We start from the raw sequence: 14,710 nt of genomic DNA on the forward strand, positions 1-14,710 counted from the left end.
AAGATTTTACTGTTTTCGAGAAAATTACAGGGAAAGTCAGCTAAATTTTCATTTTGAATTTATAGCGTAACATGCTCCAAATATTAATATGACTAAGAGGTGACAAAGACTTTTCACCTTACACTTGTTCAGGATGAGCCCACTGTCTGCAAGTTCTTCTAACTTACTGATATTAAATATTACTTTCAAAAGAATCCTTAGGATTTTGAGTGCCATAATGAACGTTGAGCCGATTTTACCTTACATTTTCTTTAAAAAAACATACACAATACATGTCATCCTCTTTGTGAATATTACTGTCAAACCATTCTAACAGATTTAATCAAACGTAATAAGTGACATCGTCAACCACCTTTACCGTAATACAGAGTCAACCACTTTTACCGTAATACACAGAATAAACGCGCATCAACTTCCACGCTGATGGGACCGGACTCTCACAAACGACGGAGCACGTGACCGAGGTCTACATCCGGAGCAGAGGGTTCCCATGTTCTTCCGTCGCTGCCTCTCATCTTAGATTCAGTTTCACTCTACACCTGTTTCCTTGTGTTTACGTGTGTTCCTTCTCGCCGTCATGTCTCGGGGGTCGAGTGCGGGCTTTGACCGCCACATCACCATCTTCTCCCCGGAGGGAAGACTCTACCAAGTCGGTCAGTGGCGGGAGAAACGAGCCAGACTCAAGCTGCTCTGTCATCACTGCTAGCTAACAGGCTAACAACAGCTAGCAGCGTCTAGCTCAGTCATTCTAAGTGCGGGGTCGTGTAGACAGACAGCATCCGTACATTGTGGTTTCATTCAAATAACTTGGACATTAATTCAATACAGTAGCATTTTAATAATAATGCTCACCACCTGGGTTCGTTTCATTTCAGTTTGATCGTTACACAGATATACACATTGCTAACTTTAGCTACCAGAACTTGTACAAAGTTCACAAATGTGTACTTTGCAAAAATGTGTTGAAATTATTATTATTGCAAACTTATATAGCTACTAGTTATGTAGCACATGAATGAATTAGTATCTTAGTATCCAGTAGTGTAATATATAATTTACATGACATGCTAACCAATCAGATTTGATTTATTGGAGTTTGATAGTAAATAGAGCCTACTGTTAGCAAAGCTTAGCTCATTTTAGCAATCACAATTTAGCTGGTGTTTACATATGTGATCTTGCTAAAAATTGGATTAATTCATTCTTTTGTTGACTTCGATAGCTTCCAGTAAAGTAGCACATTATTGAAGACGTGTTGTCACAATTGTTTTCAGTGGTCATTCTCTTGAACAAGTCTTAATAACTGAGCTGTGGTACATGTTAGCCAAACACCATGGACAAGTATTGTCAAAACAAAACCTGTGAGAGTGTAATACTACTATGCTGCAAAATAAACTTGCATAAATGTATGTAAATGCTAATCTACATCCATAATAGCCCACAACGAGCTGTTTTGCTTCCAAACTTATTGATGATATCATGAATCATATCATCAGCAGTCTGTTACTGGAGTTGTTTTGTTCAATCTTCTGTCTGTCTTCAGAGTACGCCTTCAAAGCCATCAACCAGGGAGGACTGACATCTGTGGCGATCAGAGGGGAGGACTGTGTTGTGATCGTCACACAGAAGAAAGTCCCAGTCAGTATTCACAGGCACAAACACACACTTAAGTTTGTGTTTCTACGCCATCAGAGCAACATATGATTAGATAAACCATGTATCACTGGTATTTATTGATCTGTTACGCATGCCTGTATCTCATGTCTCTCTCAGGACAAGCTGTTGGATGCCTTAACAGTCACACACCTGTTCAAAATCACAGAAAACATTGGCTGTGTTATGACCGGCATGACTGGTAAGTTATACTTCATCTTGCTGCCCAGAAATGTAAAAGTATTAAAAGATAAAAACATTTCCACCATCTTTTTTGAAAATGATAAATAACACGTTACCTCTGTATTAAGTGGTAGGACATACTAGTCCATTTTGCGCTGCATTATAGAGCTAGCAAAGTAGAAAAACTAGCAAAATTTGTAGCTTGTATCTCCAGACCAACCAAGTCTACATGTTTTATCAGTTAATTACCATCATGTTATTGGGTCATTGAGTGTCTTGCTTGACAACCATGTTGGTTGGTCCAATTTCAAGTCTTTCTGTCATCTAATAGATTCATTTGCAATCAGAAGTTTATATATTCTTTCTGCATAAAATAAAAATAACTGATAAATTGAAGGAACTTTAAAGCAAGCGCAAGAATGTTCATCTAGGCTTTTGATTCTTTTATCCATTAATCTGTCTGTTTTTCCCCCACAGCTGACAGCAGGTCTCAGGTACAGAGGGCCCGGTATGAAGCAGCTAACTGGATGTATAAGTATGGCTACGAGATCCCTGTGGACATGCTGTGTAAACGCATGGCTGACATCTCCCAAGTCTACACACAGAATGCTGAGATGAGACCACTAGGATGCTGTTAGTAACTTCTATGTGTTTGTCTAAACCAGAAACATGTCTAAACGGAATGTATAGGATTTTATTGTGTTTTAACCAAAAGTAGTTGAAGTAGTTTCCAAACTAGGGTTTGAGATGTCCCAGGGGATCTCAAAAAGATATTTGGAGAGGAGTAGGAAGACAATTACATTTTTTTAAGACTTTAAAGCAATTAGATATCATTTTTATATAAGAACTAGTAGTTAAATTTAAGAAAAAGAATAAAGGATCTCATCCTTCTGTTTTGTAAAGTGATTATGACAGATTATTAATAGTATCAGTTGCAGCAGGACAATTCAGAGCACCACAGCAAACACTGAGACATGTGCATTTAGGTGATTTAAAAAAAAAAAAAAATCTTTTTTATGCTTTAACATGCTCAAGGGGGAATGGTTTTAAAGGTCTCGGGCACCTTTATGTTTAGAGTCAGCAGCTGAAAAGATGTGGAACCCCTGCATTATTTTATAAGTTGTGTTTTAGAGGGTTTTCATCACAGAATACAAGTACATAATATCTACCATCAGCAGCTGCAGTTTGTTTGATTCTATGTTAAAACTGTCAATGTGTCCACATGTCATTTTTCATTTAACAATTATTTGCCTTTTGCTAAAAGTAAAATTTATTTTCCAATGTCCTGTTCAGAGCATTAACTTTGTTCCTACTGTCCTTTTTAAATGTCCCTCTGGTTTGCATCCTTCCCTCAGGTATGATAGTAGTTGGACTGGATGAAGAGTTGGGTCCACAGCTGTATAAATGTGATCCAGCTGGTTACTATTGTGGCTTTAAGGCCACAGCAACTGGAGTCAAACAGACAGAAGCCACCAGCTTCCTGGAGAAGAAAGTCAAGAAGAAGCTGGATTGGACCTATGAGCAAACTATAGAGGTTTGAGACACACTGTATACACTGTACACTGTATACTGTATACACAAAGACTTTCCTGTTCATAGAGGACGATAGGATAGGAGGATAGTCACATTTATAATGCCACATCAGAACTTTGTCCTGAAACAACCCCACTCATAAGGAATGTGGCTCAGTTACATTTCACAGATTTCACACTATGCAATTCCTTGAATTATGCCTGATATTTTCTACACGGGTTATTAAATGATTTTCTACTGGATTATCACCAAATTACTAGTTTTTGGACAACTGGAGTGGAAACTTAACTGTTCTAATAAATCGTAATTCTGGATTTAGCTACACAAAGGGAAAATATTGATATTGGTAAAATAAAACCATTGAAGTTGATGTCTTTTCAAAGCAAAGAAAGTGAGATATACTGTATCTAAATTTGATGTTGCCAACATTTACCCGTTTCAATGTCCCTTCCCCCACAATTTAATGTTAATAGGTACTGTCCGAGCAGGTGATCAAACATAGATGCTTTGGTTATATTTGTTTTTCCCAAAGATAGAACATGTGTCAAAAAGTCAACAGATGTTGAATTCTAAAGTTGCCTTGGAAACTGCACATTGAGTATATACTGTAGAGTTGCATTTAACTCACTGACGCCATCAATAATTGCAAGCGTCCCTCATGTATTTATACATTATGTTCAATACAGCTAGATGATTTGAAACATGAGCCCCATATTGTTTCTTACTGCATCCATCTGTTTATTTCTTGCCTTGTCAAAACAGACGGCCATCTCATGTTTGTCGACCGTCCTCTCCATCGACTTCAAGCCGTCAGAGCTGGAGGTGGGAGTTGTCACTACAAAGGACCCGGGATTCAAGTGAGTATTTTTATGAGACAGGGATAAACACTGTCCCAGAGGTCATTAATGAGAAATAAGATTTTGCATAAAATAGGAATGCAGTTCCACTGGCCAGAGGCTCCTTCAGGGTGTTACAGAGAGAAAGTAAAGTGGGTTATTGCCGGAAAAGAGGTGTTTGGTTTGAGCTCACATCCTGGATGAATTTAAGTGTAAATGAAAAGGAAATTAATCTCTGTTGCTCACAGAACATGAAACTCCAGCCTTCTGCCTTTTTAAGTCTTTTATTTTTGTGCTGAAACTTAAACATGATAATGTGTCAGCTCTGTTCAGAATGCATCAGAGCTTTGTTTAAAAATGGAGAAAAATAGACGTGATGGAAATTCCCTACAGCTTAGACCAGGGATGAGATCAAATTAAGCATTTACATAGTCGGTGTGTGCGTGCGTGTACTTCCCACAAAACTGGCAGAACAAAAAGATATGACCGCTAACATGTGTGTTTGCGTTCCAGGATTCTGTCAGAGTCCGAGATTGATGTTCACCTGGTGGCTTTGTCTGAGAGAGAGTGAGGAAAGTTGGCAGCCATTTTGCAGCCGTCATCATCATTATCCTCTGGAAAGGACGATGGATGGTAAAACCAGAAAAACTCACACCATTGTCTCGACTAGAGAGAAGATGAAGGACAAGCAGACACATCTTGTTCAGAGGAGCTGCACAACCAAGTGACATGGACAAAACTATACACAACAATCATTTTATAGCAGTTGGGTAGAACATGTTACCCAGCTTCCCCATGAGACGTCCCCTCCTCCATCCTCCCAGGTCATAGTCAGGATCTGACTGGACGCAATGTTATCCACATATCGACCTCTCCTGTATTGTCCCTCTAACCACACTGAGACATCATCACTGCAGCCGGCTGCCAACTGTCACAGAGCCTGGAGCGATGCTGACCATGACCATTCCACCATTTGTGACACATCAGCCTGATATTCTCCCTGTTAACTACATGTCACACACACATTGACCACAGTGCCCTCTCTGGATGCAGTTGTTAACTGTGAGCAGATCAGAAGATGGAGGTGTTGTAACAACAACTACAGCACAATATCTCTCGTAACATCTCGAGTTGCTGTATTTGAAGCAGTGTTTCGTCACCATCTTAACTCAGGGCGCAACGCGTACTTTCTGAAACTGTCTCGTTTTATTCATCTGCCTCAAGGTCTCTCCTCTCTTAAGCTCCAGGAGGATGTTTATTATCTGATGTACTTTGTGATAACCCAGGGATCAGCCGTGGTCAACTCAGGTCAACGTCAATGGGAAGTCATCAGTTATTTCTCTTAATCCTCCTCTCTGTTGCTGTACAACACTGCACTTCTATTAAACAGTGTTTTTATTGAACACATAAGTTTGCCTGTTCTCTTTTCTGTGCATATTTCACCACGTGCTGTTGCAGACGTCACGTATCTGATGGCGTTCACTTCAGACTTGTACAGTCTCAAATGTTAATAAACTGGGAATTAAGGCTACTTTGTGAATAGGAAATTTGCAAATCAAATTATGTGGTTGTGAGGTCAAAGTTACAGGCTGTTAGTGTTAAACAGCATTTGACTTCTAATGTTGACCTAACTATCACTCATAAAACTAAGAAAAAGGCTAATCACTGGCTTCAATTTCTCATTCTTATCGCCATCAAATCCCTCGGAACATAATCCTCTGAAATGAGGACTGCACACAACTGTGTTGCATGACAGATCCAGCGTTAAGATCTCTTCACCTGCATGAATCACTCTGAGGCGTGAAAAAAAAAAAGCTGTTTCTTTTTCCATCAGGGAAGGTCAACAATTTCCTGAAAGGCTGGAATTTTTGCAGCCTGCACTGACGATAATCTGGCAGGATCACAAATGATCAATAGAGAACACTCCTTTATGTAACAGAATGTGACGAGGTGTTGAAAAATATGTGAAGAGATTTGATTGTCAAATTTTGTAAAATTTTTATCTGCAATTTCCTCTTCGACTTTGACCTCAGTAGTAAAACGTGACACCGATGACGGTGTCAATAAAAACCTGAATATTCTCCTTTGAACTTAATGCTAGAACATTGTGTTCAATGACATTTAACTGATGTGTAACTTATAAAGTGGCTACTGAGTAATATATCTGTCACCTTTATGGTTCCTGTGATAGACCTCTGTAAAAGTTCAGGAGATGATTTATATGGAATATTGTCAATATGAATTTAATACTCTACATTAGCAGTGTTTAGGAGGAGCTGGTTTTAAAATTGTATGTTGACATAATACCACTGCTGGTATATGAATCAAATACATCACTGTGGGTGAACTGCTGTTATAATACTTACATAACTTGCAGTGAGTTAAGCCAACCCACTGAGCTGCTTGACTCTGACCAAATTCATTTTAAGCACAAATCTACAAAGTGACCATAGAATGATGAAAACGCTTATATAACAGTGGATATTTATTCAATTTTATTTAAACCCCTTTCCTCCCCCGAGCTCAGCTGAAGTATCCTGTTGCTCCCCAGATTCCCTTCTTTGGAGGACGTGGAGCTGGAATGTCGCTAACAGCTGAGTGTTCTGCTCCTGGGAATTTCCTGTCCATTTCCTCTTAGCCCCACCCTCCCAAATAAAAAACAACTTCCTGATTTAGATGACAAAACTATCATTGCACGCACATAAAAATTTCCCAAAGCCTTCTTATCTCATTCTGGGTGTACACCAAGCAGGAAGGAGTGTATCGCCGGGCACAATTTGCCAACATCCTCATTCAGTAAGTGGACAAGTTATCAACTGTTTCCTGCACGACATGAATTATTTGAAAATAAAGGGCCCTGGGTTAGAGGTTAAATTATAGAAGACTTTAAACGGACACTGGCGGCAGCAGAGGCATGTGGTTAAAACAATTCCGTTACAATCAAAACCTTTTGATATTGTTAATTCGACTATATGCTTGATTTGTATGATCTTCATATTCTAACTGATGTCTAATAAATTGTATGCATTAAAGTATCTCGGCTGCAACCCACCCACCATGTCGCCCATCACCACAGTACTCACACAGGACGTCATCACTGTTAAATATGAGTTTTTTTAATTTAACTGGAGTGTGCTGGACTGTTTACTATCTGACATATACAACCTACTCAACTGTACACATTCACAGCTTCCATAAAAAATACATCTTAGTATACACAGCATTTACAATATCATACAACAGAGCTGTTGCAGGTACATCTGTGTGGGTGGATGTGTTTTTGTGACAATCATGTCCACAGAATGCAAGCGATTCTCTTATAATGCAGCGGTGCCTTCCCACCATAATGTGTTGTGTTTTCACATCTCAACACGTGTTCGCTCTCTAGCGGAGCAGTCCTGCTGGTTTATTCGGCCACCAGTCTCTTGTTTTTCTTTGCCTTTACAGCCGCCTGTCCCATCCATTTTGTCAGTGGTCACGTCTGCACTGTGTCAGCCAAGCGTTACGGCGCTCCCGTGACGTCATTCCAGGAAGCAGCAGACGAGCCGCTTCTCCCATCCTTTACCGTCATCATCAAAGCCACACACCTCTGTAACTTCCCGTCTTGCCCCATCTCCTGCTAATGTCCATTCCAGTGAATGTCATCATAACCCACCTGCAGACACACGGAAGACAGTGGGAAAAAAAATTAAGCACAAAGAAGGAATTTTTCTGTCCTTCATAAAACCAAACTGACTGTACAGTTGACGTTCTGCATTTTTCAACACGCACCTCCTCATCAGACTTCTCGTCCTCCTCTTCCTCGCTGTCATCCGATTCGCTGTCAGGCAGCTCCCTCAGGTCTGGATTGGTCAGCGAGTACAGCTCTTCCCTGATGTCACAACTGCCGTAACCGCAGGTGAGGTGGTAGGGGGTGTGGCCTCCAGAGGTCAAGAGGTTGGGGTCTGCTCCTTTTTTCAGCAGCAACTTGACCAGTGAGAGATTCTGCTGATCCACTGCCAGATGGAGGGCACTGCGACCGTTATGCTGCTCCTACAGGACAGGGAGAGATTTTATTAGCACAGGGACAGAGGCAAAGCTTAAATACAAGAAGAGTGGTCCTCAAAATGTCAGTAATTCTATACTATATGAAGTGCGTATTGTCACATATAGATATGGTGTTGTTTACCTTTGCATTAATATCAGCTCCTAGTTCCACCATGTTCTCCACCAGTGAGAGGAAACCATGGACTGAGGCAAGGTGGAGGCAGTTCTGACCTGCACAATACATCAAAGCAACAGTTTAACAGATGACTACAGACCAGTACATACACGTCGTTTTATCACAGCAGCTACGCAGGAGAGTCCAGCTTATTTCAAATGGTTATCAACTGGACAAATGATTAGCTTAGATATGCACTTAATGGAAATATGAAAAACTACGGCAACAAATATAAAAACTAATTTTCACAAAAACCTTCCCTTTTTTTAAGTCTGGTTACCAAAAGAATCTGTAAATAACCCACCAACACCTTAAGAACGTCTGTGTACACGTCAAAAAGTAAACGCTTCCATGATCTAACATTATGTTCCATGTAATAGATGGGTTTGGTCAGGGTGTAGTGCTATGAAAAGCTACAAGTTTCCTTCCTCCTAACCATAGTGTTCAGGGATAATGGACAGAAGCAGAAATGATTCCTTCTGCCCTCCATTCCTCCTTACAACTATTAGCCAAGACCAGCAGCAGACTAGTCAGTGTCCCATCTGTTTCTATGCAGTGTGGGTGGGCCACCACAGAGTGGAATTAGCCATCACCGCAAAATGCAAGTTTTTAATGTTGAGTAATTGAGGCTTCTCAAATTCAAACATTTTTCATGTGCTAACAAATGTAGTTTGAAGGTTGACAAAGTATTTTTTTATCCAAAGTGGGAAGAGAACAGCAATTTAGTCCAAATCCCATCAGATAACCAGACAAAACACTACAATAAAAACTCACCATTAAAGTTGCAGGCAGCCATCACTGTGTGTAGGTGGTCTTTCTGACTGTACTGTGTGAGGACACTGAAGCACATTAGGTTGCCATGGCGACAGGCAATGTGCAGAGCCGTGTCCCCTCTGTTGTCCACCAGCGTGGGGTCACAGCCAGACGTCATGAGCTGCTGACACACGTCGGCCTGGTTTGTTATTACCGCTAAGTGGAGAGGAGTCTGGAGGGGGAAGATTATGATTAGCCAGTGAGTTACTGAGCCGGCAGATATAAAGCATAAACCTGTGTTGTTGTTGCTACAGTACAGTCTGAAGAAAACAGACATAGGTTCTCTTTGGTGATGTCCACCACGTACCTGTCTCAGGTCGTTCTGTGTGTTCAGGAAGTCTGTGTTCTTGGACACATCGATCATGGTTTTGATGTAGTCCTTGGCCTCGTGGATGATGGCCAGGTGAAGTAGCCTATAGAGACAGGGGAGGAGGGTAGAAGACCTGTTAATATACACATACACAACAAAAGCTAATGTATAAGACAACAGGAATATGTTCCACAAGGAAACCAGTGGCACACAGCCACTTCACATTTTCTAGAGCCGGCCCGAGTTATCTGTTGGGTCTGATAACAACATCTTAGGACAACACTACCAATAATACATATAAAGTTAATCATTTACCATGCAATTCTATATATATGATTGTCTATTTTTAATCTATATCACATAATTGATGACTTTGAACAATGAAGAGCTGCTTTAATACTTAAAATTCAATGACCGATCGATGCAAACAAACTACTTTATATTAGACAAATTAATAATAAAGAATTTCACCCTTTTAAATACTGATTTATACTAATGTACTCTGAAGAAAACTTGTTTACATCAGTGGATTTTATAATACAGCAGTTTCAGTGTCACAGTATTTAATGTATTTAATTAAGAATTGTATTATATCATTTCTTTCAGTTTGATTGTTTTGTGAGCAGTTCCTCTCCTGCATGATTCCCTAAAACAGCAGTTACAGTAAATAAAGCTCCACTAAATGTTGACCTTTGACCTCCGCACTGACCCCTTTAAAATGAGTAAACACGTGCTTTGGTCCGATCACTCTGACATTACTCCATGTTTGTTGACTTAACATAAACCTGATCTGCTCTTTAGTCGATTACACAAGTTCACCTTTGACCTGATGTCAGAGAATCCACCACGCACGAGCTTCTGACAGCACATTAAAAAACATCGCTGAGTCTTCTCAGCGGAGGAATCCGAATGCAACAAAGCATTCGGGGACTATTTCATCGTGATAACTTCGGTTCTTGTTACAGCAGTAATCCGCAGGCGTCTCTTGCAGGGTCGTGTTTCGGCCTGAGACTTTTTTCTGTTTTTCTTTTCTTTTTTTTCTCCGTCTTCTTCTCGCTTCACATGCGCGCGTCCGTCGGATTCCTTGGCGGCGCGCCCGGGACTTTCCCAGCCTGACCCGCGGCCATAGTAGATCCCCCCCCCTGATAATGGCTCTTTGTTTACGGCCCCTTCCAGCGGCGCTGACCGCAGCTCCAGCCACGAACCGAGCGGACAACACCTCTGTGAGTTGTTGGCACCATAAGCACTAATGCAGCTGTGTGTGAGGCCTGTGTGTGCTAATGACAGGCCGGAGGAACTCACTCCCACAGGGAAGGATCGTATTTCCTCCGAGAGCCGAGCTAGGCCCTGCTCCGCTGCACCTCCGGCAGCTCCCTCACACACACACACACACCACCATGTTACATCCACAGCCTTACTCCGTGTTCAAACTTACGTGTCTCCGTCCTCTGTGACCTGCGTCTTCCACTCCGACTGCTCTTCACACGCAGCGGGACTCTGTCGGTGCTGCGGCGGATCGCAGCTCACCTGGAGCCCCCGGATCTCGGCCGCCACCGCCTGGTACTCCTCCTCCTTCAGCGAGTCCAGGCCGCTGTCGAGCCGCTCCTCCGTCGCCTGAACCGGCGGCTTCCCCTCTTTAGACTCCCGACTGTAATCCATCTGGTTCAATATACTGGTCCGGTGCAGGTCCATGGCTGCTGCTGCTGCTGGTTGGGTCTGTTGATCGCTGAGACGAGGTGCGCTCGGTTGTGTACCCTGGCGGAGTTATGCAGCAGTCTGTAAAAGCCCTGTGCGTGTGTGGCTGCGGAGGGGCGGAGCTAACAGCTAGGTGGGGGATTTCCAGAAAACTGTCACTTAGAATAACACAGCGAGCAGATCTCTGGCTCCAGCAGGGGATTTCTATTCAGACACATATAAACACACGACTCAGTCTGGAGGAAGAGAGCACAGTCACTCTGCACGCTGCATCTGCTGCACCTCAAATACACATTTGCATCAGGAGTTCAGACACAAAACAAACCTGCACGTAGTTTGCATGTGTTCGTTTCACAATCAGAAGTTATAGAAGAAGTAATCATTCAACCAATTTTATATAATAACAACAACAATAATAATGGTAATGTTTTGGCATAGTATCTGAATTCGAATGCATGGTAACATTTCTACAAGTTCTTCATATAAAGGTTAAAATACACACATTTCTGCATTCACACAAGGCACACATAGAAACCAGCATAACTACATGCAATCGAGCACACACCCGTACATACACATTAACTAGAAAGGTGCTAAGGAGAATTCATACCTCCACCAGCCACAGTTCCACCTCCACAACAACAGTTAGAGTTACAGATTTGTATATGAATCTGCACCAAATTCCACCAACTCCTACATATCAGTCCCCTAAACATGCTGGATTTTTTTCCATCAACATCCATGAAGTATTATCTGAGAAATCAATGAAAATGTTGTGAAACGCCCTATCTCACAATGTTACAGAATGTGGGGGGAAATCCTGGATCTCCCCCTTGATCTGGATAACAGAGCAAAATTCTATGGGATCTCTCCCAACACCAAGTTCCATGGAAATTGGTCGTGTAGTTTTTGTGCGATCCTGCTAACAACCAAACAAACCAGGATCACTCAGGAGATCACATACCTCCACAAGTCCTCTAAAATACAATCAAGCTGCACCAAATTGCACACACTCATAGATATCTGTCACCGAAACATGACTGACCTTTCCTTTAAGATCCATGGATTTTACTCTTTGAAATCAATAAAAGTGTTGCCTAACACCCTATGTACACTCTAAACCTCCTGGACCCACACCAAAGGTTTCATGGAAATCCATCAAGTAGTTTTTTTTAGTAATTTTAGTAATCCTGCTAACTGACAAAATAAACAAATACAGATGAAAACATAATTTCCTTGGTGGAGGTAATTAACCATGCCACCAAACCAGACAATAACATGAGGCAAACAGAGTGTTTAATAAAATAAATAATTAATTTCCAGAAGTCTTTAAAAACAAACCACAGATTCAGTAAATCTGATGGAAAGTTCCAAAGCTGAGGAGCAACAACCTCAAAAATCCCAATTTACGTTAGTATTAATATTCAGTATTCTATCTGAATTTTCAAGTCAAAACTTCGGAATATTTTGAAGCTTATATATTTTATATATCAGCGCTATGAGTTGGTTAATGACTCACTGATGACTTTCTTTTTAGAAATGAGGGAGGGATGGACGCATGGAAAGTCCTCAAAGTCTCCAGCATGTCCCTTCTGAATCACTCCAACAAACTTAGGAGGACATGCTTAAACTTCTGTCACAGGCCTGGTGTTTTGATTCTTTGATTAATTCTTTCCTAACTTATTTTTCATTTGGTTTCACATTTGTAGTTGTTTTTTGGTTATTTTTATTTGTGAAGTTTAGAAAATAAAGATATATTATAAGATATGAAGGCATTTTAAAGGCCTTTAAGACTAAATTTGTACATTTTATTTTAGCTGTAACTTGAATAAAATACACAGAAGGAACTCATTTGAATGGTTGACTGATATTTAGCCTCTTGTCTCACATCAGTATTTCTCTCAATCACACAAGTGAAAGCATGAAAGTAGAAGTTGCTCAGCAGCCCCTCAGTTTCAGAGTTAGTGTGAAGACCTGCAGGGTGTGTTTGTTTGTGCATGTGTGTGTGTGTGCGTGTGTGTGTGTGTGTGTGTGTGTGTGGGTGGGGGGAAGGCGGGCTGCAGTTTCCTCCAAAACTTGCGATTTCATTTTGTTTATCACACCGTGAAAATAATATGAGCAACACGGGGACACAAAGTCTGATGTTGTGTCTGTTCTGAGAAATCATGATTCTCATGCACACAATGATTATATCACTGTCTAGTCTACGGGAACGTGCATTCACTACTTGTGCTCAACAACCGTTTTTTACAGTTGTTTCCACACAAAAGGAAAAACACTCCTGCAGATGTTTGTACTGACAAGTGGCTGAAACGCCCACTGATTCTTTCATGGTGCACTTAATTACCCAGTATCAAATCACTCATTCACGTCCTTTACAGATAAAATGGAAGAAGTCCAAGTTCTCAACAAGGCTGTGCTCTTTCCCTTTAAAAACAAACAGCGAGTTGAACGTGATGTTCTGAGGCCTGGGGGAAACTCCAGGCCTGTTTTACATCCTATTGTTCAGTCCGTGTGACCAGTTTGACTGGGAAGATCAGGCTTCGCTCTCAGCATATTTTGCTGTCACAATAGCAGCTGATGAGCAACATATTAGGAATTATTTGGAAAATGCAAATGCACACACACAGATATGGAATTTAACTCAGTTTCAACTATTAGAGTTTCAGTGCAGAACATTTTGTATTATCAGGAGCCTATCAGATTTTAGCTGGGACCAGCGCTATCCCTAGTCCTGCCCCTGGGTTTATGATATTGTACAGTGGAAATTCAATATGTCAAGTATATTAGAAGTATGTACCAAATCTCTACAGCCAGCGAACGCCATTCACCTTTACACCTGCGGCAAACAGCATTCGATAAAAATCCCAAAGAGGGATCAAACCCCTCTGTAACATCTGTGTGCATTGACGGTGTTAGACACTGACATGAAGCACGAGGCTGCTTTCATTTCAATTGAGATATGTTAAAATGAGGGAAATACGATTGGACACAGTCAGATTAAAAAAATTTACTTGGAAGCATGTGCAGCTCAACTGACTGGATGTCAGGGACATTTCTACATTATGCAATCTTAAACAACCAATGCTTAAAACGGAAAAACAACTTCTAAAATGTTGAAAATGTTTTTAGCAGCAGCCTAAGATGAGGAAAGAAGCACATATAGTTGCGAAAGCAAATAAATGTTCTTGGGTTTTTGTATGCAATCAGTACTTTTAGAGTTTTTTACAGGCTTTTCTAAATGTAAGGGTGAGTCATTAACCCACATTACCCATGATTACGCTGGAATGTGCTTCAACTGGAAAACCAGGGGAGAAGTAGCAGAGACACGTATAAAGTCTCTGATGAGTTGTGTTTCGGATAGTTCTGTCATTGTGGTTTTGCACAAGAGGGATTTACCTCTGTGTACATTGATGAGCTATAATATCTTTCATCGCAGCATTTCAGCAACCTACAGAGCTGTGTTAAAGTCTATTACAAGCTTAT

The 14,710-nt window shown here is 41.0% G+C and overlaps 2 protein-coding genes across 2 annotated transcripts; one reads left to right on the top strand and one right to left on the bottom strand.

Moving 5' to 3' along the window:
* The first annotated feature begins 446 nt into the window (after window positions 1–446).
* Window positions 447–5,615, top strand: psma6a (proteasome 20S subunit alpha 6a). Its single transcript, XM_069535392.1, has 7 exons — window positions 447–653; window positions 1,544–1,638; window positions 1,774–1,855; window positions 2,314–2,469; window positions 3,192–3,370; window positions 4,132–4,226; window positions 4,719–5,615. Exons 1-7 carry the CDS (start codon window positions 578–580, stop codon window positions 4,774–4,776), a joined length of 741 nt encoding a protein of 246 aa, XP_069391493.1. The 5' UTR covers window positions 447–577; the 3' UTR covers window positions 4,777–5,615.
* A 1,684-nt stretch (window positions 5,616–7,299) lies between these two features.
* Window positions 7,300–11,381, bottom strand: nfkbiab (nuclear factor of kappa light polypeptide gene enhancer in B-cells inhibitor, alpha b). The gene is made up of 6 exons (XM_020085136.2): window positions 10,965–11,381; window positions 9,527–9,632; window positions 9,181–9,391; window positions 8,374–8,462; window positions 7,977–8,237; window positions 7,300–7,860 (listed from the first exon to the last, which is right to left on the bottom strand). The coding sequence occupies exons 1-6, from the start codon at window positions 11,219–11,221 to the stop codon at window positions 7,825–7,827; spliced, it is 960 nt and encodes a 319-aa protein (XP_019940695.1). The 5' UTR covers window positions 11,222–11,381; the 3' UTR covers window positions 7,300–7,824.
* Between the last annotated feature and the right edge of the window lie 3,329 nt (window positions 11,382–14,710).

The sequence above is a fragment of the Paralichthys olivaceus genome, chromosome 12 (genome assembly GCF_024713975.1).
Source record: "Paralichthys olivaceus isolate ysfri-2021 chromosome 12, ASM2471397v2, whole genome shotgun sequence".
Lineage (NCBI taxonomy): Eukaryota > Metazoa > Chordata > Actinopteri > Pleuronectiformes > Paralichthyidae > Paralichthys > Paralichthys olivaceus.

What these genes read in the sequence shown, in the direction of transcription:
- nfkbiab (XM_020085136.2), bottom strand. Translation starts at nt 11,221, where the DNA reads ATGGACCTGCACCGGACCAGTATATTGAACCAGATGGATTACAGTCGG. An exon ending in GTCACAGAGGACGGAGACAC is followed by an intron (nt 9,633 to 10,964) that starts GTAAGTTTGAAC and finishes CTGTCTCTATAG; the next exon opens with GCTACTTCACCTGGCCATCA. An exon ending in ACGAGAAGTCTGATGAGGAG is followed by an intron (nt 7,861 to 7,976) that starts GTGCGTGTTGAA and finishes GTGTGTCTGCAG; the next exon opens with GTGGGTTATGATGACATTCA.
- psma6a (XM_069535392.1), top strand. Translation starts at nt 578, where the DNA reads ATGTCTCGGGGGTCGAGTGCGGGCTTTGACCGCCACATCACCATCTTC. An exon ending in TCACACAGAAGAAAGTCCCA is followed by an intron (nt 1,639 to 1,773) that starts GTCAGTATTCAC and finishes TGTCTCTCTCAG; the next exon opens with GACAAGCTGTTGGATGCCTT. An exon ending in ACAAAGGACCCGGGATTCAA is followed by an intron (nt 4,227 to 4,718) that starts GTGAGTATTTTT and finishes TTTGCGTTCCAG; the next exon opens with GATTCTGTCAGAGTCCGAGA.